The sequence below is a fragment of the Lissotriton vulgaris genome, chromosome 2_2 (assembly GCF_964263255.1).
Source record: "Lissotriton vulgaris chromosome 2_2, aLisVul1.2, whole genome shotgun sequence".
Lineage (NCBI taxonomy): Eukaryota > Metazoa > Chordata > Amphibia > Caudata > Salamandridae > Lissotriton > Lissotriton vulgaris.
The window spans coordinates 309,299,133-309,321,391 of NC_141688.1; the positions used below are offsets into that span (position 1 = coordinate 309,299,133).

Here is a 22,259-nt window from a genome sequence, read left to right on the forward strand (position 1 = left end):
TTGGCAGCAGGCCCTGCTGTGGGTGTGTCCTCGCGCTCCTACGTCTTTGCTTTTCAGACTCGATTTTCAGGAACCAGCAGTAGCCGCCCGAGCTGCTGATTGGCAGATGCCACGTTCCGACCAGGAAGTGTGAAACATTCACCTGCTGGAGAGGGAAAGCGCCCAGAAGCAAGGGGAGGCGCTGAGGCTGCAGGGTCCGCAGAGAGAGGGAGAGCGACGCACGGGGGACTCACAGACTGAGGTGAGAGGGAGACGGTGCCAGGACAGAGAGGTACTCACGAACTGAGGTGAGAGACGGTGCCCAGGACAGAGAGGTACTCACAGACTGAGGTGAAAGACAGAGCCCAGGACAGCGAGGCAAGGAGGTACTCACAGACTGAGGTGAGAGACAGAGCCCAGGACAGCGAGGCAAGGAGGTACTCACAAACTGAGGTGAGAGACAGAGCCCAGGACAGAGAGTCGAGGAGGTACTCACAAACTGAGGTGAGAGGTAGAGAAGATGCCTAGGACAGTGAGGCAATGAGGTACTCACAAACTGAGGTGAGAGGTAGAGAGGATGCCCAGGACAGCGAGGCAATGAGGTACTCACAAACTGAGGTGAAAGCTAGAGACGGTGCCCAGGACAGAGAGTCGAGGAGGGGTGAGAGGGAGAGACGGTGCCCAGGACAACAAGGCAAGGAGGTACTCACAAACGGAGGTGAAAGGTGGAGACTGGGCCCAGGACAGCGAGGCAAGGAGGTACTCACAAACTGAGGTGAGAGGTAGAGACGGTGCCTAGGACAGAGAGTTACTCACAAACTAAGGTGAGAGAGATGGTGCCCAGGACAGAGAGACGAGGAGGTACTCACAAACTGAAGTGAGAGGTAGAGATGGTGTTCAGGACAGAGAGGTACTCACAAACTAATGTGAGATGTAGAGACAGTGCCCAGGACAGCGAGGCAAGGAGGTACTCAGAAACTAAGGTGAGATGTAGAGAGAGTGGCCAGGACAGCGAGGCAAGGAGGTACTCACAAACAGAGGTGAAAGGTAGAGACAGTGCCCAGGACAGAGAGGTACTCACAAACTAAGGTGAGAGAGATGGTGCCCAGGACAGCGAGGCAAGGAGATACTCACAGACTGAGGTGAGAGTTAGAGTCAGTGCCCAGGACAGCGAGGCAAGGAGGTACTCACAGACTGAGGTGAGAGTTATAGACCGGGCCCAAGACGACGACGCAAGGAGGTTCTCACAAACTAAGGTGAGATGTAGAGACAGTGCCCAGGACAGCAAGGCACAGAGTTACTCACAAACTGAGGTGAAAGAGAGAGACTGTGGCCATGACAGAGAGGCATGGAGGTACTCACAAACTGAGGTGAGAGGTAGCGACGGTGTCCAGGACCGGAAGTCAAGGAGGTACTCACAAACTGAGGTGAGAGGTAGAGACGGTGTCCAGGACCGGAAGTCAAGGAGGTACTCACAAACTGAGGTGAGAGGTAGAGACGGTGCCCAGGACAGCGATGCAATGAGGTACTGACAAACTGAGGTGAGAGGTAGAGACAGTGCCCAGGACAGAGAGGCTAGGAGGTACTCACAAACTGAGGTGAGAGGTAGAGACGGTGCCCAGGACAATGAGGCAAGGAGGTACTCACAAACGGAGGTAAGAGGTAGAGACGGTGTCCAGGACAGCGCGGCAAGGGGGTACTCACAAACGGAGGTGAGAGGTAGAGACGGTGCCCAGGACAGCAAGGCAAGGAGGTACTCACAGACTAAGGTGAGAGAGAGAGACAGTGCTCAGGACAGCGAGGCAAGGAGGTATTCACAGACTGAGGTGAGCGAGAGATGGTGGTCAAGGACAGAGAGGCAAGGAGGTACTCACAAACAGAGGAGAGAGGTAGATACTGTACCCAGGACAGAGAAACAAGGAAGAACTCACAAACTGAGGTGAGGGAGAGACAGTGCCAAGGACAGCGAGGCAACGAGGTACTCACTAACTGAGGTGAGAGAGAGACACTGCTCAGTACAGCGAGGCAAGGAGCCTCAGGTACTCGCAAACAGAGGTGAGAGGTAGAGACCGTGCCCAGAACAGCGAGGCAAGGAGGTATTCTCAAACTGAGGTGAGAGACAGAGCCCAGGACAGATAGGCAAGAAGGTAGTCACAAACTGAGGTGAGAGGCGAGAGAGACGGTGCTCAGGACAGTGAGACAAGGAGGTACTCACAAGCTGAGTTGAGAGAGAGAAAGAGTGCTCAGGGCAGCGAGGCATGGAGATACTCAGAAACTGAGGTGAGAGAGACAGACCGTGCCCAGGACAGCGAGGCTAGGAGGTACTCACAAACTGAGGTGAGAGGGAGAGGGATGGTGCCCAGGACAGCGAGGCAAGGAGGTATTCACAGACTGAGGTGAGAGGTAAAGATAGTGCCCAGGAAAGCGAGGCTACGAAGTTCTCACAAACTGAGGTCAGACAGAGACGGTGCCCAGGACAGCAAGGCAAGGAGGTACTCACAGACTGAGGTGAGAGAGAGAGACAGTGCTCAGGACAGCGAGGCAAGGAGGTACTCACAAACTGAGGTGAGAGAGAGAGACAGTGCTCAGGACAGCGAGGCAAGGAGGTACTCACAGACCGAGGTGAGCGAGAGATGGTGGTCAAGGACAGAGAGGCAAGGAGGTACTCACAAACGGAGGTGAGAGGTAGATACTGTACCCAGGACAGAGAAGTAAAGAAGTACTCACAAACTGAGGTGAGGGAGAGACAGTGCCAAGGACAGCAAGGCAACGAGGTACTCACTAACTGAGGTGAGAGAGAGACTGTGCTCAGTACAGTGAGGCAAGGAGCCTGAGGTACTCGCAAACAAAGGTGAGAGGTAGAGACTGTGCCCAGGACAGCGAGGCAAGGAGGTATTCTCAAACGGAGGTGAGAGACAGAGCCCAGGGCAGACAGGCAAGAAGGTACTCACAAACTGAGGTGAGAGGCGAGAGTGACAGTGCTCAGGACAGCGAGACAAAGAGGTACTCACAAGCTGAGGTGAGGAAGAGAGAGACAGTGCTCAGGGCAGCGAGGCATGGATATACTCAGAAACTGAGGTGAGAGAGACAGACCGTGCCCAGGACAGCGAGGCTAGGAGGTACTCACAAACTGAGGTGAGAGGGAGAGAGATGGTGCCCAGGACAGCGAGGCAAGGAGGTATTCACAAACTGATGTGAGACTGAGACGGTGCCCAGGGTAGAGAGGCAAGGAGGTACTCACAAACTGAAGTGAGAGATAGAGATAGTGCCCAGGGAAGCACGGCTACGAAGTTCTCACAAACTGAGGTGAGAGGTAGAGACGGTGCCCAGGACAGCGAGGCAAGGAGGTACTCACAAACTGAGGTGAGAGGTAGAGACAGTGCCCAGGACAGTGAGGCACATAGTTACTTACAAACTGAGGTAAAAGGGAAAGAGACTGTGCCCAGGACGGCGAGGCAAAGAGGCACTCACAAACTGAGGTGGGATGGAGAGACGGTACCCATGATAGAGAGGTAAGGAGGTATTCACAATAAGAGTGAAAGAGACAATGCCCAGGACAGCGAGGCAGAGGTACAGGATGGAGCGTTGAGGGCTCTCGCTGCCACCTGTAAATAGGTTGGGACGCAGAAAGGTGCCTCTCACGAGCGAGTGCACAGAGGTGCAGGATGGCGTGATGAGGTCTCGCTGCCACATGTAAATAGGTACAGATACAGAAAGGGGTCTCTCACAGGAGGGTGCGCAGAGGTGCACGATGGAGCGCTGAGGTCTCGCTGCCACTTGTACATAGGTACAGACACAGAAAGGCGCTTCTCAAGAGTGAATACGCAGAAGTGCATGATGGAGCGCTGAGGGCTCTCACTGCCACCTGTAAATAGGTACAGATGCAGAAAGGGGCTTCTCACGAGCGAGTGCTCAGAGGTGCAGGATGGAGCGCAGGGCTCTCACTGCCACCTGTTAATAGGTACAAACGCAGAAAGGGGCTTCTCACGAGCGAGTGCGCAGAGGTGCAGGATGGAGCGCTGGGCTCTCGCTGCCACCTGTAAATAGGTACAGATGCAGAAAGGGGCTTCTAACGAGCGAGTGCGCAGTGGTGCAGGATGGAGCGCTGAGGTCTTGCTGCCACCTGTAAATAGGTACAGATGCAGAAAGGGGCTTCTCACGAGCGAGTGCGCAGAGGTGCAGGATGGAGCGCTGAGGTCTCGCTGCCACCTGTAAATAGGTACAGATGCAGAAAGGGGCTTCTCACGAGCGAGTGCGCAGAGGTGCAGGATGGAGCGCAGGGCTCTCACTGCCACCTGTTAATAGGTACAACAGCAGAAAGGGGCTTCTCACGAGCGAGTGCGCAGAGGTGCAGGATGGAGCGCTGAGCGCTCTCACTGCCACCTGTAAATAGGTACAGAAGCATAAAGGGGCTTCTCACGAGCGAGTGCGCAGAGGTGCAGGATGGAGCGCTGGGCTCTCGCTGCCACCTGTAAATAGGTACAGAAGCATAAAGGGGCTTCTAACGAGCGAGTGCGCAGTGGTGCAGGATGGAGCGCTGAGGTCTTGCTGCCACCTGTAAATAGGTACAGATGCAGAAAGGGGCTTCTCACGAGCGAGTGCGCAGAGGTGCAGGATGGAGCGCTGAGGTCTCGCTGCCACCTGTAAATAGGTACAGATGCAGAAAGGGGCTTCTCACGAGCGAGTGCGCAGAGGTGCAGGATGGAGCGCAGGGCTCTCACTGCCACCTGTTAATAGGTACAACAGCAGAAAGGGGCTTCTCACGAGCGAGTGCGCAGAGGTGCAGGATGGAGCGCTGAGGTCTCGCTGCCACCTGTAAATAGGTACAGATGCAGAAAGGGGCTTCTCACGAGCGAGTGCGCAGAGGTGCAGGATGGAGCGCAGGGCTCTCACTGCCACCTGTTAATAGGTACAGATGCAGAAAGGGGCTTCTCACGAGCGAGTGCGCAGAGGTGCAGGATGGAGCGCTGAGCGCTCTCACTGCCACCTGTAAATAGGTACAGAAGCATAAAGGGGCTTCTCACGAGCGAGTGCGCAGAGGTGCAGGATGGAGCGCAGGGCTCTCACTGCCACCTGTAAATAGGTACAGAAGCATAAAGGGGCTTCTCACGAGCGAGTGCGCAGAGGTGCAGGATGGAGCGCTGGGCTCTCGCTGCCACCTGTAAATAGGTACAGAAGCATAAAGGGGCTTCTAACGAGCGAGTGCGCAGTGGTGCAGGATGGAGCGCTGAGGTCTTGCTGCCACCTGTAAATAGGTACAGATGCAGAAAGGGGCTTCTCACGAGCGAGTGCGCAGAGGTGCAGGATGGAGCGCTGAGGTCTCGCTGCCACCTGTAAATAGGTACAGATGCAGAAAGGGGCTTCTCACGAGCGAGTGCGCAGAGGTGCAGGATGGAGCGCAGGGCTCTCACTGCCACCTGTTAATAGGTACAGATGCAGAAAGGGGCTTCTCACGAGCGAGTGCGCAGAGGTGCAGGATGGAGCGCTGAGCGCTCTCACTGCCACCTGTAAATAGGTACAGACGCAGAAAGGGGCATCTAACGAGTGAGTGCGCAGAGGTGCGGGATGGAGCGGTGAGGCCTCTTACTGCCACCTGTAAATAGGTACAGATGCAGAAAGGGGATTCTAACGAGCGAGTGCTCAGAGGTGCAGGATGGAGCGCTGAGCGCTCTCACTGCCACCTGTAAATAGGTACAGACGCAGAAAGGGGATTCTCACGATCGAGTGCGCAGATGTGCCGGATGGAGCGCTGAGCGCTCTCACTGCCACCTGTAAATAGGTACAGACGCAGAAAGGGGCTTCTCACGATCGAGTGCGCAGATGTGCCGGATGGAGCGCTGAGCGCTCTCACTGCCACCTGTAAATAGGTACAGACGCAGAAAGGGGATTCTCACGGGCGAGTGCGCAGAGGTGCAGGATGGAGCGCAGGGCTCTCACTGCCACCTGTTAATAGGTACAACAGCAGAAAGGGGCTTCTCACGATCGAGTGCGCAGAGGTGCAGGATGGAGCGCAGGGCTCTCACTGCCACCTGTTAATAGGTACAACAGCAGAAAGGGGATTCTCACGATCGAGTGCGCAGATGTGCCGGATGGAGCGCTGAGCGCTCTCACTGCCACCTGTAAATAGGTACAGAAGCAGAAAGGGGCTTCTCACGATCGAGTGCGCAGATGTGCCGGATGGAGCGCTGAGCGCTCTCACTGCCACCTGTAAATAGGTACAGACGCAGAAAGGGGATTCTCACGGGCGAGTGCGCAGAGGTGCAGGATGGAGCGCAGGGCTCTCACTGCCACCTGTTAATAGGTACAACAGCAGAAAGAGGCTTCTCACGATCGAGTGCTCAGAGGTGCAGGATGGAGCGCTGAGGTCTCGCTGCCACCTGTAAATAGGTACAGAAGCATAAAGGGGCTTCTCACGATCGAGTGCGCAGATGTGCCGGATGGAGCGCTGAGGGCTCTTTCTGCCACCTGTAAATAGGTAAAGGCGCAGAAAGGGGCTTCTCACGAGCGAGTGCGCAGAGGTGCAGGATGGAGCGCAGGGCTCTCACTGCCACCTGTTAATAGGTACAACAGCAGAAAGGGGCTTCTCACGAGCGAGTGCGCAGAGGTGCAGGATGGAGCGCTGAGCGCTCTCACTGCCACCTGTAAATAGGTACAGACGCAGAAAGGGGCTTCTCACGAGCGAGTGCGCAGAGGTGCAGGATGGAGCGCTGAGGTCTCGCTGCCACCTGTAAATAGGTACAGATGCAGAAAGGGGCTTCTCACGAGCGAGTGCGCAGAGGTGCAGGATGGAGCGCAGGGCTCTCACTGCCACCTGTTAATAGGTACAGATGCAGAAAGGGGCTTCTCACGAGCGAGTGCGCAGAGGTGCAGGATGGAGCGCTGAGCGCTCTCACTGCCACCTGTAAATAGGTACAGATGCAGAAAGGGGCTTCTCACGAGCGAGTGCGCAGAGGTGCGGGATGGAGCGGTGAGGCCTCTTACTGCCACCTGTAAATAGGTAAAGGCGCAGAAAGGGGCTTCTCACGAGCGAGTGCGCAGAGGTGCAGGATGGAGCGCAGGGCTCTCACTGCCACCTGTAAATAGGTGCAGGAACAGAAAGGGGCTTCTCACGAGCGAGTGCGCAGAGGTGCGGGATGGAGCGCTGAGGTCTCGCTGCCACCTGTAAATAGGTACAGACGCAGAAAGGGGCATCTAACGAGCGAGTGCGCAGAGGTGCAGGATGGAGCGCTGAGGTCTCGCTGCCACCTGTAAATAGGTACAGATGCAGAAAGGGGCTTCTCACGAGCGAGTGCGCAGAGGTGCAGGATGGAGCGCTGAGGTCTCGCTGCCACCTGTAAATAGGTACAGATGCAGAAAGGGGCTTCTCACGAGCGAGTGCGCAGAGGTGCAGGATGGAGCGCAGGGCTCTCACTGCCACCTGTTAATAGGTACAGATGCAGAAAGGGGCTTCTCACGAGCGAGTGCGCAGAGGTGCAGGATGGAGCGCTGAGCGCTCTCACTGCCACCTGTAAATAGGTACAGACGCAGAAAGGGGCATCTAACGAGCGAGTGCGCAGAGGTGCAGGATGGAGCGCAGGGCTCTCACTGCCACCTGTTAATAGGTACAGATGCAGAAAGGGGCTTCTCACGAGCGAGTGCGCAGAGGTGCAGGATGGAGCGCAGGGCTCTCACTGCCACCTGTTAATAGGTACAACAGCAGAAAGGGGCTTCTCACGATCGAGTGCGCAGATGTGCCGGATGGAGCGCTGAGGTCTCGCTGCCACCTGTAAATAGGTACAGACGCAGAAAGGGCTTCTCACGAGCGAATGTTCAGAGGTGAAGGATGGAGCACTGAGGGCTCTCGCTGCCACCTGTAAATAGGTACAGACGCAGAAAGGGCTTCTCACGAGCGAATGTGCAGAGGTGAAGGATGGAGCACTGAGGGCTCTCGCTGCCACCTGTAGATAGGTTCAGACGCAGAAAGGGGTCTCTCGTGGGTATGCGAACAAAGGTGCGGAATGGAGAATTTATAACAACCAAACTTCTCTATGTCTCGATTATGTCTTACCAAAGAATCAACATGTATCCAGCTGCAAAAATATTGTTGAAAATAATTCTCCAAACAAATCCATACAAACTGGATAAAATAGCACGATCCCCATATTACCAAAAAGGCTCACCTTTGGACTGATAGGGAATATCATCTATCCACAAATCCTTTTTTTGTTTCCTTTAAAAAGGTTTCCTTTTTGTTGATTCTATAAACAAAAGCAAAACCATTTTCTCCTATTGTGCCTTCACATCGATAAGTAATCATTCAAAAACAAGAAGAAGCCAGAGCACAGGGGTGCATGTTAGAGGTAACGTGTTGTGTCAAACTGACAGAGCGAAAGACCCGGTTTAGGAGGCCTTTTGAAAGTACCAGCATATTAAATCTTACTTGTAAAATCATGGTGCGCTCCATTTAGTTTGAGAAACACCCTAACCCGAACAAAGCTTGCCCATGTTGAACACCTCAGAGAGCTGTAGGTAAGACCAGTATAACCAGTACCAGCTTTGATTGAAGAGTCTGGACACCCAGATGGGGAGGAGCCGGGTCAGGGATGGAAGATCCCCATGACCGGAGAAGCTACTCTGTGAGGCCCATACTACACCCATAGGGTGTTAGCTGCTGTCTTGAAGGCATGGGATTATGTTATGGCGAGAAAGCACTCCAAAACAATGAAGAAAGACTTGTTCAGCACCTTGGGTGACGAGGTTGAGGGAAACTGGAGCCAGATCATCGAGTGCATAATAGCAGATGTGCTCCAGAGAACGAGAGACCTGATGAGTGCAGTGGGAATGAGAGGGTTGAAAAAGAAAGTGGCAAATAGCAAAGAGTAGTTGTTGGGTAAAGTGGAACACATTGTGTCGAGGGTAAAAGAAGCAGAAAACTTATGAGGAAAGGAGTTCTGCCTACAGTGGCAGGTATGCAGACTGAAGATCTGTGAGGTACCATCCTTTAGGCAAAGTGTGGTGAATGCCAGGATGGGCAATAAACATCCAAGTAGTTGGGGTTACGCCATCTGTGAAGAAGCCCATATGCTGGCAAAGATAGTCTTTGTTGTTGATTGCTGGACACCCAGTGAATAATCTGGCTTGACCTCTGGCGAAGAAGGCCTTTTAAATGCCATCTTAAGTAACTAAGTCCAGTGGCACAAGTATGGTGCTTCTGTCAGACCCATAATCGTGAGAGTCTGTTCTGAATATAGCAGCAGCTTTGAAACTTGACATGGAGTTTCAGAACCACAGAATATTCTTATTTTCAGGGGTCAGTGTGGGGCCCCAAGAAGAGACACGTAACCTGATGGAGTCATAGAGAGAGTGACTACATATGGGAAATGTGGTGACTATGTGGATCCCTGCTAAAAGAGAATCTCCTGGGACATTCTAGTTTACAATGACAGTAATACAGTATTGATGAAAGTCCCAAGAAAACTGGAGGAGTGCAGCTGGACTTTAAAGGTGGAGAAATGTTAGTTCAGAGAATGCTCAATTTTGAATCCCTGGGCCACCCAATAATAGGAAAGGGGATGAAAACAAGAGCGAACTTGGTTGAGGCAGTATCAGAAGTGCAAAAGGCTTAAAGATAAGAGGAGGCAAAAAAAACCTTGGGCTTTGCAGAGTGTTATTCCCCTCTGTCACTCGGTGCGCGTGGGTTCCCAGAAAGAGGGGTAGCCTTCCTGCCATATAACTAGGGAGGGATGCAAATATAAATATGAAACAGGCCTTTTCACCGATGTGCCTGCTACCTGTGAGAAATGTAAATGCGTGCAATTCATCACCACGTGTAATGGCTGCTTGGGCGCCAGTATTGGCTTTAATTGATGGTACCTCTTGAAGCTTCATGGTGACAAAGAGGTGATTTCTAAGGGGTGATGTTAGGGTCTTATCAGCTAAGATCAATGGTCACTTAAAAAAATGTTGGTACTGGGTACGGCCCGACTAAGTATACAGTCTGACAACATATAACTAACATATATACTTTGAAAGCTGTTGTTTTATCTCAAACACAAAATCATTTTGAAACAGTCTGTCTTATGCTGTGTGTAAAACAATTAAAAAATGATGACAAAATCACAATGCTCTCTGTCAGACTCGGACCACGTAGCAATATAAATACAAGTCACTATTTTTCACTCTACCAATTCTGTGACTCTCTGGCCTTATAAATACACACACTAACACACAGCTGCAGTGATCGCATTAACTAACTGAGGTTTCATAACCTGAGAGTGCTTTTCCAAATTATTAATTTGCATTTGTTTTTCATCTACGGTTTGTGTGTTTTATATATGCAGTTAACTGGAGGTGAAAATAACAGCTACAGAATATGCTGTTCTTTATAGGTCTTACCGACAAACCGTGCATGTGCTGTTGTTGCAAGGTGTATTGCTTACTACATAGGGTTTGGAGCCTGCCCATTGCTTACCATTCATTGACATTATTGTCACTCTTCTTTGCAGCCTACTAATTGCCCAAGGCATGCCGCTCATCACTTCTTTTTTTCCTGTGAAGCGTGGACCACGCACAGGTTAATTCATCCTAATTAGTGTCTGTCCACTGCTCACTGTGTTTGAGGTACTATTTCTTCTTTCCCTCGCACTCACCCCATCTTCATGCTGCTTCTTCCCCTCCCATCTCTCCCTCTGCCCCAACTTCTGAGAGAGTCATCATAGAACTCTTAGAATTTCAACTCTGAAATATCTTTGGTTTAAACCTTTGACAATCTGTTCCATCTACAACGATATTGTTACTCATTTTCATTCTCTATTGTGACTGAGAAACAAGCACATCCGCTACTCTTGTTTGAAAATGGCTTTTAACAGTTGTAGCTCCACAACACTGCTGCCACCAGGCTCCATCTTCTTTACCCCCAACCAGTACAATGTATGATGCTGCCTCGCCCACTAGCCCCTCCCAAGCTAAAAGGCATTTATTTGAAAACAAACGCGTTCTTGCTGAAGCGTTACACATACTAACAAGCTCTTGCAGCGGCATACGATTTTTATCTAGATTATAGGTCGAGATTCTTGGTAACATATTGTATTTCAATTGCATTTATATAGCATGAGGCTTTGAAGTGCTATTGGGCAATTCAGTGGCCACTTGGGCAACTTTCAATACCACACAGTACCACTTCACACAATATACATTGCTATTCCATGGCACACAATGCCACTCCATTCCACACAATACCACTTATAGTTTGTCTGCTCTATGATACTCCACCCATAGCAATGCCACTTCACACCCCTTAATGACAATCCACCCCACTCAATACCGCTTCACTTAATGTCACTCCACTAAATGCCACCAAACGCTAGTCACTTACTCAGTATGTCACACTTCTCATTTATGGGGGGGTGGGGCACCCTCTTAAAAGCCTGACTTCACCTGCATCAGGTGTGGTGAGTGTGGTAGCTGGGTGAAAAGTTGAATAGCCAGCACCAGTAAACGCTAGAATGCTGCCTGAGTCTCAGAGATCTGCCACCCCACAACCTGGCCCAGCACAGCTGCCTTGTTTCCCAGGAACCCTTTTAGTACTGCTCGGGTGCATACCTTTTCCTTTGAATTCTGGGGCTTGTAGTCCTGTTAATAATGAAATAAACAAGACTACGAGTCCCAGAATTCAAACAAAAAAAACCTCGACTGGTGCAGCACATCACACATGGAGCTGGCAAACTTGGCAGGGCTGCCCCAGTCTATGGGCCTCTCACAGACCCGGCCTGAGCCTAGGAGCGCCGGCAGCAGCCAAAGGGGGTCACTCCCCTCCCCTCCCCGACAGCAGCCAAAGGGGTCCCTCTCCTCTCCTCTCCCCTCCCTTGATCTCTCCCCGTGCACCCACCCTTCCCCTCTGTTACCCCCATGAGGCTTATTCCCTCCTCTCAACCCGCCCTTCCCTTCAAACCCGAGGCAGCGATTGAAGAGGCCTATCCGCACCGGCGCTCTGGCCGTGACTGACTGTCTTAGGCCCACTTCCTTCTAACGGCGCCCCGCCCACCACACGCTAGCGCGTGCAGCCAATAAGCAATGGCCTTCCGTGTGGCGCACTAGGATTGGCCAAAGTGCCCCCCTAATGCTCCAATCTGAGCCCTCGGCTCCTGGAACATGTGCAGTCTTCGGATTGGTTGTCAAGAGACCCGGAAGTGCCCCCACTACAGACAAATGACATCTCTGAAGAACTGCCATAGGGGCCGGTTGTGGCGCCGGTTCCCGGTGATCCCCGTCCGCAAAAGATGGCCCCTGGGCCCCTCTGGTGTCGGGGCAGCGGGAGGGCGGGCGTCCGTGCGGTGAAGGGAGCTCCAGCGATGGGTGGCAGCGGGCTGGGGGTGGCGGGTTGGGCAGTGAGCCTCTAGCGTCGCCTCAGTTGCCCCACCCCCCATGTGTCTGTTACTCTCCAGATCCTAACGGCTCTTTCTGTTTCTTATCCCCCCTCCCCCGGCCATGAGCAGGACGCTGAAGCTGAAGAGATCCGGCATCCTGAGGATGGCTCTGGGCGGCGCCCTGCTGGAGGCCGACGGCGAGGCCCGGGAGCCCCGGCCGCCCTTCCTGCTGCGGGCCCTGAGGATCTTCCTGGTGGTGGCCCTCTACTGGTTCACCTCCATCACCATGGTCTTCCTGAACAAGTACCTGCTGGACAGCCCCTCCCTGAAGCTGGGGGCGCCGCTCTTCGTCACCTTCTACCAGTGCCTGGTGACCGTGCTGCTCTGCAAGGGCCTCAGCCTGGGGAGCGGCCTCTGCCCCGGCGGCGAGCGCTCGGGGCTGGCGCTGCGATTCGACCTCAAGGTGCTGCGCAGCATCCTGCCCCTCTCCATGGTCTTCATCGGCATGATCACCTTCAACAACCTCTGCCTCATGCACCTGGGGGTGGCCTTCTACACCGTGGGCCGCTGCCTCAGCACCGTCTTCAACGTCCTGCTGTCCTACCTGCTGCTCAAGCAGACCACCTCGGCCTACGCGCTGCTGGCCTGCGGGGTCATTCTAGGTAAGGCACTGGTGGGCAGGGGTGGGTGGGTGGAAGGGGGGCAGGTAAGTGGCAGAACACAAGCCTCATGCACGCACCTGAGAGAGGGCCCTCCGTGGAGGTGAGTGCACACAGACGCATGCCACACTTTCCCTCTCGTGCCTCAACGGCTTCTTAATTTTACTTTCTGTCCGAGAAATGCATGGCATGTTGTATAATGAAAACAGATCGCTGTGTTTCTCTGTTGGGCTTTAACTCAATCAAGTCTTGACGTCTCTTCTTGTCCATGTTTTGCATTAGAGATCACTGCTTTCTTAAAAATGTGATCTTGGTAACTTTTTCCTAAGCTATAAAGTAACAATTTATGGTGCTTGGCAGCCCATGCGTTGTGTTATTATGAATTCAAACAGCGTACAATCTCGTCATACATCCTATCTTAGAGATATAAAATAAATACGTTGGATTGGCCTGAATCTTATATGAACAACATGTTTGGAGCAGTAGAGAGCTAAAGCTCTCACTAGGCAGGTCCAAGAACAGCTAGAGAGAGCATGTATTTTTGCATCGTATTCTTTCACATCAAAAACGTTTGCAGTGCATTTTATTTAATCTTGACTGCGCATTTATAGTATAGTTCATCCAGTAAAAAATGTACGTTGTGCATTTAAGGGGTAAAGGGACGTGGGGCAGATTACTATTTACGGACATGAAAAAAATTGGTATGGAGTGAAAATAGCAGGAGGTGGGAGTGCATTACAATGCTGCTAAAACTCTACCAGGGAAGGTGGCAATCGACAACAAAGTTGAAAGGTTTGTGTTGGAATATGACATGACATTCCTGGCTGGAAAAAATCTAGAATTCCTTTTTTTAATGTATAGACCGCTATATGTTGAGTTTTTCCCCATTTGCTACTGTTCCAGCTCATGTTGGATTCCGTTTTTTTTTCTTTTATCCCCATAGTCTATAACGTGTGTCCAATTTGTGCGTTGAATGAATTTTCGGTGAAAAATGTCATCGTGTAATTCAAGAACTTACCCTGCCTCCCACCCTAAAAGTCTTTGATCATATTACTACTTGTAGAAACACAGATCGAAATGAATATACTCACCTTCATACTGATATGCTCCTTGGAGCGATAGTTGCGCGGTATAAATAACCCTTTACATTACATTACATTACATATTGTGACAAGTACTCCATGCCCACTGTAGTTCGGTTCCTACCAAACGTGCGAGAAATAGCATTGCTTCAGCTGAGACAAATTGAACATTATCACCCAAAGTTTTCGACCTGATTTTGTGCTGAGCCTATCTACGGGACAGCAAACAACCCCGGCCTTACCCACATTCTATTCTCTGCACAATGCAGCACCCTGACAGTAATTTCTCCTTTAATAATGGAACATACATATCTGTTTGTATTTCTACATGACAGTCACTGCATCATTTGTACCCATCGCTCCTTTGGTGAGATACAATAGTGTGAAGAGGTGGCCTGACTCTTTGTCCCCTACCTACTAGTTTACGTTCTAGGCCAAATAAGTTTGCACTAGTTAATGGTTTTATTTTGTATAATTGGGCGAGAACTCGGAGTAGGAAAGTTATACTTTGTTGCAGACTTTACTACGTAGGTTGAGTGTGCTGGGAAGAGGAGTTGGCCTAACGGCTAGGGCGGTTGACCTCGAATCTGGGGAACCGGGTTCGAGTCTCAGCAATGGCGCTGAACATCCTGGGATTCTGGACAAATCAAGTAATCTCCCCGTGCCCAACAAAAATGAATGTGTCCTCCTGTAAAGCAGCTGATGCTATATATATAGCACTCCGATACCCGATACCTTTGGGTCAAGTTCGCACTATATAAAACTATGTAAAAAAAAAAAGCAATTAAAAGAAGTGCGAGCTTACCTTAAATTGAGGGTTAGGGCCTAAGTAAAGTCTTGTTAGGTAGAATATGTGCTGGATAAACCTTGCAACTTTGTTTGCTCCCGAAAGTTTCAGTGCATCGTTCTGGCTAAGCAGTGCACCAAGTCTGTTCGAAGTGTAGGGCAGCCGCTAACTCCAGGCTGATACAGTCTTTAGTGTTAAGTTCTTGCCTCTCAATAGCGTGTCCTTTCTGCACCATGGGAATAAGGTCCTCAGAAGAGCTTTGTCTTAGAGGGCTCGGTCCTGTTGCACTATCCCAGTCCTTACACCAAGGACATTGTCTTCAAAGATCAGGCCACTTCTTACTTGGGAAACACCTCACTTTGAGAATCAACAGATTGTGGAATAGCGACACTGTTGAAAAATGTCCAGAAAATAAGAAGCATCAACTCTTGGCCTTTGAAGTCTTTGAGCATTTGTGCTTACTGAAGTCTTTTCCAGCAGAACAGCTTCACTATCACGTTGTGTATTCCTAATTTAGGAGCAACAAACAGCGATAGACCGCTAGGCCTGAATTCTTTGTGTTAGGGTGCCCGCCAGCAGGTATAAATTGGACGATGCCCTGTACATTTCCATTAGCATGTCTACAGGGATAAAGGGAGGAAAAAACGTACCTCTAGGTTCTGTTTATGTAAGAGTAGCATAGAAATCAGTATGAGAGTTACTGGATTCCCAAAGTCAGTCGACATATGGCTGAGGAGAGGGGTATCCTATGCAATCCCTTGTTCTCTCCCAGTTGGACTACGGGATCTTTGTACGTAGGCTCCCCCAAATAAGTCATAAAAGGCTTCTGTTTGTCCAAAATGCGATGGCAAGGATCCTATACAAAGTCCCAAAATTTGCCTCAGCAAAACTACTCTAGCTTCTCTGCACTGGCTGTGCATTGAGGCAATGATAACATTTAAAACACTATTTCTGGCACATAGAGGGCTTAACGCAAAAAGACCCACTATGATACGGTCACTCTTGACCACCTGTTCCCCCAGTAGGACTTTAAGATCCTCAAAGGGTCGATTCTTGAAGGTACCTAGAATTCACTAGGCTCATTCTGAAACTTTGAAATACACTCCCCATAGAATTAAGATGTCTAAACACCAAATCACAGTTCAGAAAAAGGCTACAATCATGGCTAGATTTACATTAATGGCCCTCCTGTGTTTCTCCACGTGTAATAAAGCAACGCTATATCTTAGCCAGTGCTGGGAATGCTACAGGTAGCCATGCGCTTTAGAAATTCACATAGCATAGCACTGAATTCTCTGTATGCACATAATGCATCCAAAAGACAGTCATGGGTTCCCTACCTCTGTATGAAAGCAATAGCCTGAGGCGTGGAATTCATGTTACCTAGGACAGCATGCTCGCAAGAAGAAATAAGCTGGACGCTGGATTCCCTCTCGTTGAAGGGTTAAGATGGCCTCTGGATTGCCTCCATCTATAACATGCTTGGAGGAAAGAGTGAGCTTGGGTTCTGGTTTCCCTCTATTAACACTAGCATACTTGACTCCCAGGTCCATGTACACGCAATAGCATTTTTGAAGTAATTACATGGCCTTTGGATTCCATGTATCTGCATTAGCACGTTTGAAGAAATACATTTTTGTTGGGGCAACATTGTCTTATCCATGGTACATGCAGCCCCCCATTAAACTTCTGTTATCAGGCCTCAAAAAATCCTAACATTTTTTACTAGACCTGCAGGTCTAGTGACTTAAATAATGTACTCAACCTAATTATATGCTCTTGACCCATAAACTGGGTTCAAATTATGTGATCTTGGGCAAGTATTTTAATTCACTGAGACACAATTTTCTTCTTTATCACATATGAGAGCACCTTTAGATAAGCACGTCTGCTGTACAGAAAACTATGAGTAAGAGCTAAAAATAGCTCGACCTGATAAAATCTCATTCGCAATTGTGAGTGGGCGAGTTGATTTTTTTCGAGGCCTGGTTATTCAGCGCCATGATGCCTACGAGTGAACATGCCCCTTTAAAAATGCTTGTTATGTTCTGTTTAGACAGTGGAAGTGTATTGACGGCAGTCCTAAAGCAAGATGATGTATTGGGGAGAGGATGTATCTTTACGGCTGGAGGTGTCGACCTCAAAGCTGGGGAACCGGGTTCGAGTCTCTGCTCTTGACGCTCAACATCCCGTGATTCTGGGCAAATCGCCTAATCTTCCCGTACCTAACAAAAAATGAATGTGTCCTTCTGTATCAAAACTGGTGCTCATGTAAAGCGCTCTGATACCTGATTTCTCGGGTCTAGTTCGCACTATATGAAACAAAAAAAAAATGGTAGAGACCCTGACACTTAAGTGAGGAAGTATGCAGACAAGGCTACCCAAAGAAATTCTATGTGGTTCTTTAAGCGAAAGGCTTGCTAATTATTCCATTCTGAGTGCTATCATATGGTGGATGGCCATGGGAGGAGGCAGTAGATTCTGTTGTTAAAGGTGGGGAGGTTTCTAGAGAGTGTCTGCTCTTTTCTCTTTGCCTGATTCTATTTCATGAAGGCTGCTGACAGCCAGGTGCAGAGCTATCACTTTTCATTGTGCCCAATTGGTAGGTACCACGTCAAGGAACCAGCCTCATCGCCACCTGTTACGAGCACCACTGCCTTGCGCTAAGGCTTTGCCTGCACTACATCCAGAAAATGACATTTGAAAAGGAACCTAGCCAAACTGGTTCCTAGACATTAGAAAGTGGATCAGCATCCCCCGGCTGGTAATGCCTATAAAAGCGGGATCCAACCACCCCACTTGCTTCCAGTTCCAAGCGACTCCTCCGTGCAAGGGAGGGTGTGCTCCACAATTTACTTTAAGAGCTGCTGTGATACTAATACTGGTGTCTGCATAATGTAGGATCTAAATGAAGACTTGATGGACTGCCGCCTTCAGTGGGCATTGAATATCATTGTAGGGAAGGTGTGTATGATTGGGGTGCAGTCTTTTGTGGTACATTGAATGTCGCTGGAAGGAAGGTGTGTACGCTTGAGGGGTGCAGTGTTCTGTGGGGATTGAATGTCGGTGGAAGATGTGTACGCTTGGGGGGGGGAGGGGGGTGTTCCAGTCTTTTGTGGTACATTGATTGTCAGTGGAAGGGAGGTGTGTACTCTTGATGGACTGCCTCCTTCTTTGGGCATTGAATGTCGGTGGATGGAAGGTGTGTACGCTTGAGGGGCTGCAGTCTTCCGTGGTGCATTGATTGTCAGTAGAAGGAAGGTGTGTACGCTTGAGGGGCTGCAGTCTTCTGTGGTGCATTGAATGTCAGTGGATGGAAGGTGTGTACTCTTGATGGACTGCCGCCTTCTTTGGGCATTGAATGTCGGTGGATGGAAGGTGTGTACGCTTGAGGGGCTGCAGTCTTCTGTGGTGCATTGAATGTCGGTGGATGGAAGGTGTGTACTCTTGGTGGACTGCCGCCTTCTTTGGGCATTGAATGTCGGTGGATGGAAGGTGTGTACGCTTGAGGGGCTGCAGTCTTCTGCGGTGCATTGATTGTCAGTAGAAGGAAGGTGTGTACGCTTGAGGGGCTGCAGTCTTCTGTGGTGCATTGAATGTCGGTGGATGGAAGGTGTGTACTCTTGATGGACTGCCGCCTTGTTTGGGCATTGAATGTCGGTGGATGGAAGGCGTGTACGCTTGAGGGGCTGCAGTCTTCCGTGGTGCATTGATTGTCAGTAGAAGGAAGGTGTGTACGCTTGAGGGGCTGCAGTCTTCTGTGGTGCATTGAATGTCGGTGGATGGAAGGTGTGTACGCTTGAGGGGCTGTAGTCTTCTGTGGTGCATTGAATGTCGGTGGATGGAAGGTGTGTACGCTTGAGGGGCTGCAGTCTTCCGTGGTGCATTGAATGTCGGTGGATGGAAGGTGTGTACGCTTGAGGGGCTGCAGCCTTCCGTGGTGCATTGATTGTCAGTAGAAGGAAGGTGTGTACGCTTGAGGGACTGCAGTCTTCTGTGGTGCATTGAATGTCGGTGGATGGAAGGTGTGTATGCTTGAGGGGCTGCAGTCTTCCGTGGTGCATTGATTGTCAGTAGAAGGAAGGTGTGTACGCTTGAGGGACTGCAGTCTTCTGTGGTGCATTGAATGTCGGTGGATGGAAGGTGTGTATGCTTGAGGGGCTGCAGTCTTCCGTGGTGCATTGATTGTCAGTAGAAGGAAGGTGTGTACGCTTGAGGGACTGCAGTCTTCTGTGGTGCATTGAATGTCGGTGGAAGGAAGGTGTGTACGCATGAGGGGCTTCCGCCTTCTGTAGTGGATTGATAGTTGGTGTAATGAAGGTGTGTACGCTTGAGGGGCTGCAGTCTTTTGTGGTACATTAATTGTTGGTGTATGAAAGTGTGTAGACTTGATGGGCTGTAGTCTTCTGTGAGCATTGATTGTTGGTGTAATGGAGGTGTGTACGCTTGAGGGGCTGCAGTCTTTTGTGGTACATTGATTGTTGGTGTAATGAAGGTGCGTACGCTTGATGGACTGTCGCCTTCTATGGTGCATTGAATATCGGTGTAGGGATGGTGCCTACGCTTGGTGGGCTGTAGTCTTCTGTGGGCATTGCATATCGGTGTAGGGATGGTGTGTATACTTGAGGGGCTGAAGTCTTTTGTGGTACATGGATTGTAAGTGGAAGGAAGGTTTGTACACTTGATGGACTGCCGCCTTCGATGGTGCATTGAATATCAGTGTATGGAATGTGTGTACGCTTGAGGGGTGCCGTCTTTTGTGGTACATTGTTGGTGGAAGGAAGGTGTGTACGCTTGAGGGGTGCCGTCTTTTGTGGTACATTGTCGGTGGAAGGAAGGTGTGTACCTTTGATGGGCTGTGGTCTTCTGTGGGCATTGAATGTTGGTGTAAGGAAGGTGTGTACGCTTGAGGGGCTGCAGTCTTTTATGGTACATTGATTGTTGGTGTAATGAAGGTGTGTACACTTGAGGGGCTCCATTCTTTTGTGGTTCATTGAATGCTGTTGTAAGGAAAGTGCGTATGCTTGATGGGCTGCTCTCTTCCGTGGTGCTTTGAATGCCAGTGTAGTGAAGGTGTTTGCACTTAACAGGTAGCATTCTTCTATTAGTGAGATTCGAAAGACATTGGTATAAGTATGTTCCATGCTATGAAGAATATAAAAGTAATATTCTGTGTACTCTTATCTTCTGCAGGTGGGTTCTGTCTTGGCATAGACCAGGAGGATGCAGAAGGTACTCTATCCTGGCTTGGCATCGTCTTCGGTGTTCTGGCCAGCCTTTGTGTCTCCCTTAATGCCATATACACCAAGAAGGTCCTGCCCGTAGTGGACAACAGTGTGTGGCGCTTGACATACTACAACAACGTCAATGCATGTTTCCTCTTCCTGCCACTGCTGCTGCTGTTCGGGGAGATCAAGACGCTATACTACTTTGACAAATTGACTGATGTGTACTTCTGGGGCATGATGACCATCGGTGGCTTCATGGGGTTTGCCATTGGCTATGTAACAGGTCTTCAGATCAAGGTGACCAGCCCGCTTACCCACAACATCTCTGGAACGGCCAAGGCCTGTGCCCAGACGGTGCTGGCCGTCTTCCACTACGAACAGACCAAGAGCTTTCTGTGGTGGACAAGTAACATGATGGTGCTTGGTGGCTCTTTCTTCTACACTTGGGTGAAGGGGCTGGAGATGAAAAAGACGCAAGACGAACCCACCATAAAGAGTGTTGCAAAGGGCGGTGAATCAGGCGTTTGAACTTCTGCTCCTCTGGTTTGAGGGGTACCATTTGCACTTGATACAGAACTGTTCCCTAATATTTGCCTAATAACTTAAGTGCTCTGGGCTGGACACTTCCAAGGCAGTCCTATGAAGACCAAACAGAACTATAGAGAGATGTAAAAAGTTTTGTACCGTGGACATCAATTTGCTATTCTTCCACGAGTGTGTTTTCCTCCAGTGTGGGTCAAAATAATACATGACTCCCGACTGGGTACAGTTGTAATGCAAGGAAAGCACATTTCACAAATACTGGTTTATGTTTAAAATGCTTGCAAAAAGCATATGCTGGCTGTGTATCCCTTTGGTTGTTCTTCTTATCCCATGGAAGCCCATTGTGTCATCCTGTTTCCTGAAAGCCGCTTTGCCACTGGTAAGCGTCTGATGTCTCGCTCCAATTTGTGTTACTGAGTCCACTGGAATTGCACACTAATTGTTTGTGATATGTACATGAACTATTGACTAGAGAAGAGGGGAGAGAATGTTAGTACTAACCACAGAGAGGACATTCCATGGCAGCAAAGGGGAAATACATTCTTGCGTTGCACTATCCCTTCCAAACAGCTAGTTACCCCCTCTACGTAGCTTCCAGCCGATTTCATTTGCTGCTACTTGCGTCTTAACCCAAACACAGCCATGTTTGGACAATCCTTTATTCGTTGTGTGTGCCATACTCCAGATTTGTCTGTTACACTTTGCTAGTGCTATACTCAGGGAACCATTAACCTTAATAACAACACACCTGTAAATCCCTAAAGAAAGACGCCAGTGTTGGGTCTGTGGTTGGAGGTCCGTGCGAGAGACTTGGTGACTTTGTAGTGCAGTTCCCTCTCAACAAACTGCAGTCCTTTGGAGTACTTCAGTCTTGTTTTTGTTCTGTTGAAACATGGGGTGGAGAAAGCCTCATTGCCAGGTGTGTTATAGATTGCAAGCAACAGTGGGAGATTAAGCGGGTAAAGAGGTAGAGTTATAGCATAGTGCTTAGTATGAGTGTTCTGTTTCTAAGTGCTCTAAGATTTTTTTTAAGTTTATGGAATTGAATCACATGGGAGAGGGGCAGTGATTTGTCAAAGAAACACATTGTATTTAGTTGAAAAATCAGGATTCGAATGTATCTGGGTTCTGAAGTCGAGAAATAAGCAGCAAGCCGCTTCTGAAGCATTAATTTAAACTCTAGAAACTGGACTACACCCCTTACCTGTCACCAACCTACAGCTTCTACAACAGTCTATGCTTCTCTGTCATTCTACCCTGGTCACTAGACTCCTGCCAAGTATGCATCCATTCCCTAGGTCATGCCCATTTAATCGATGAGCGCCAGCCACATCACACTCACTAGGTCACACATCGCCCGAGATGTGCAGCTATGACAACAGTAGAGGGCTGGAGATAAAGTGATGTCTGTGTGTGGGACACAAGTGCACACGCTAAGAGAGGAAGGCGGAAGAGAAAGAAATGACGTCAGAATACAGAGAGGCGACCCTGCAAGGGCAGAGGCATGGCGGAAAATGATGGGGCCTCCGGTAGAATATATTGCTCTGCTCTCACTGGCCTGTCCCTGCTCGATCTCTCCCTGTACCTGCTGTCCCGAGCCTGTGCCTGCTCTCCCGAATCTGTGTCTGCTCTCCCGA

At 50.0% G+C, this 22,259-nt stretch overlaps 1 protein-coding gene across 5 annotated transcripts; it reads left to right on the plus strand.

The window, feature by feature from the left end:
- The first annotated feature begins 73 nt into the window (after positions 1-73).
- On the plus strand, positions 74-21,501 carry SLC35C1 (solute carrier family 35 member C1). Of its 5 annotated transcripts, XM_086959639.1 has the most exons (4): positions 172-241; positions 10,464-10,531; positions 12,453-12,985; positions 20,045-21,501. In XM_086959639.1, the coding sequence occupies exons 3-4, from the start codon at positions 12,487-12,489 to the stop codon at positions 20,605-20,607; spliced, it is 1,062 nt and encodes a 353-aa protein (XP_086815765.1). In that variant the 5' UTR covers positions 172-241; positions 10,464-10,531; positions 12,453-12,486; the 3' UTR covers positions 20,608-21,501. The 5 variants fall into 5 exon arrangements, with proteins under 5 accessions (XP_086815762.1, XP_086815765.1, XP_086815763.1 ...); XM_086959636.1 differs by lacking the exon at positions 10,464-10,531 and having other exon boundaries at positions 74-241; XM_086959637.1 differs by lacking the exons at positions 172-241; positions 10,464-10,531 and adding an exon at positions 270-287.
- Positions 21,502-22,259: the final 758 nt, after the last annotated feature.

What these genes read in the sequence shown, in the direction of transcription:
- SLC35C1 (XM_086959635.1), top strand. Translation starts at nt 12,445, where the DNA reads ATGAGCAGGACGCTGAAGCTGAAGAGATCCGGCATCCTGAGGATGGCT. An exon ending in GGCCTGCGGGGTCATTCTAG is followed by an intron (nt 12,986 to 20,044) that starts GTAAGGCACTGG and finishes TATCTTCTGCAG; the next exon opens with GTGGGTTCTGTCTTGGCATA.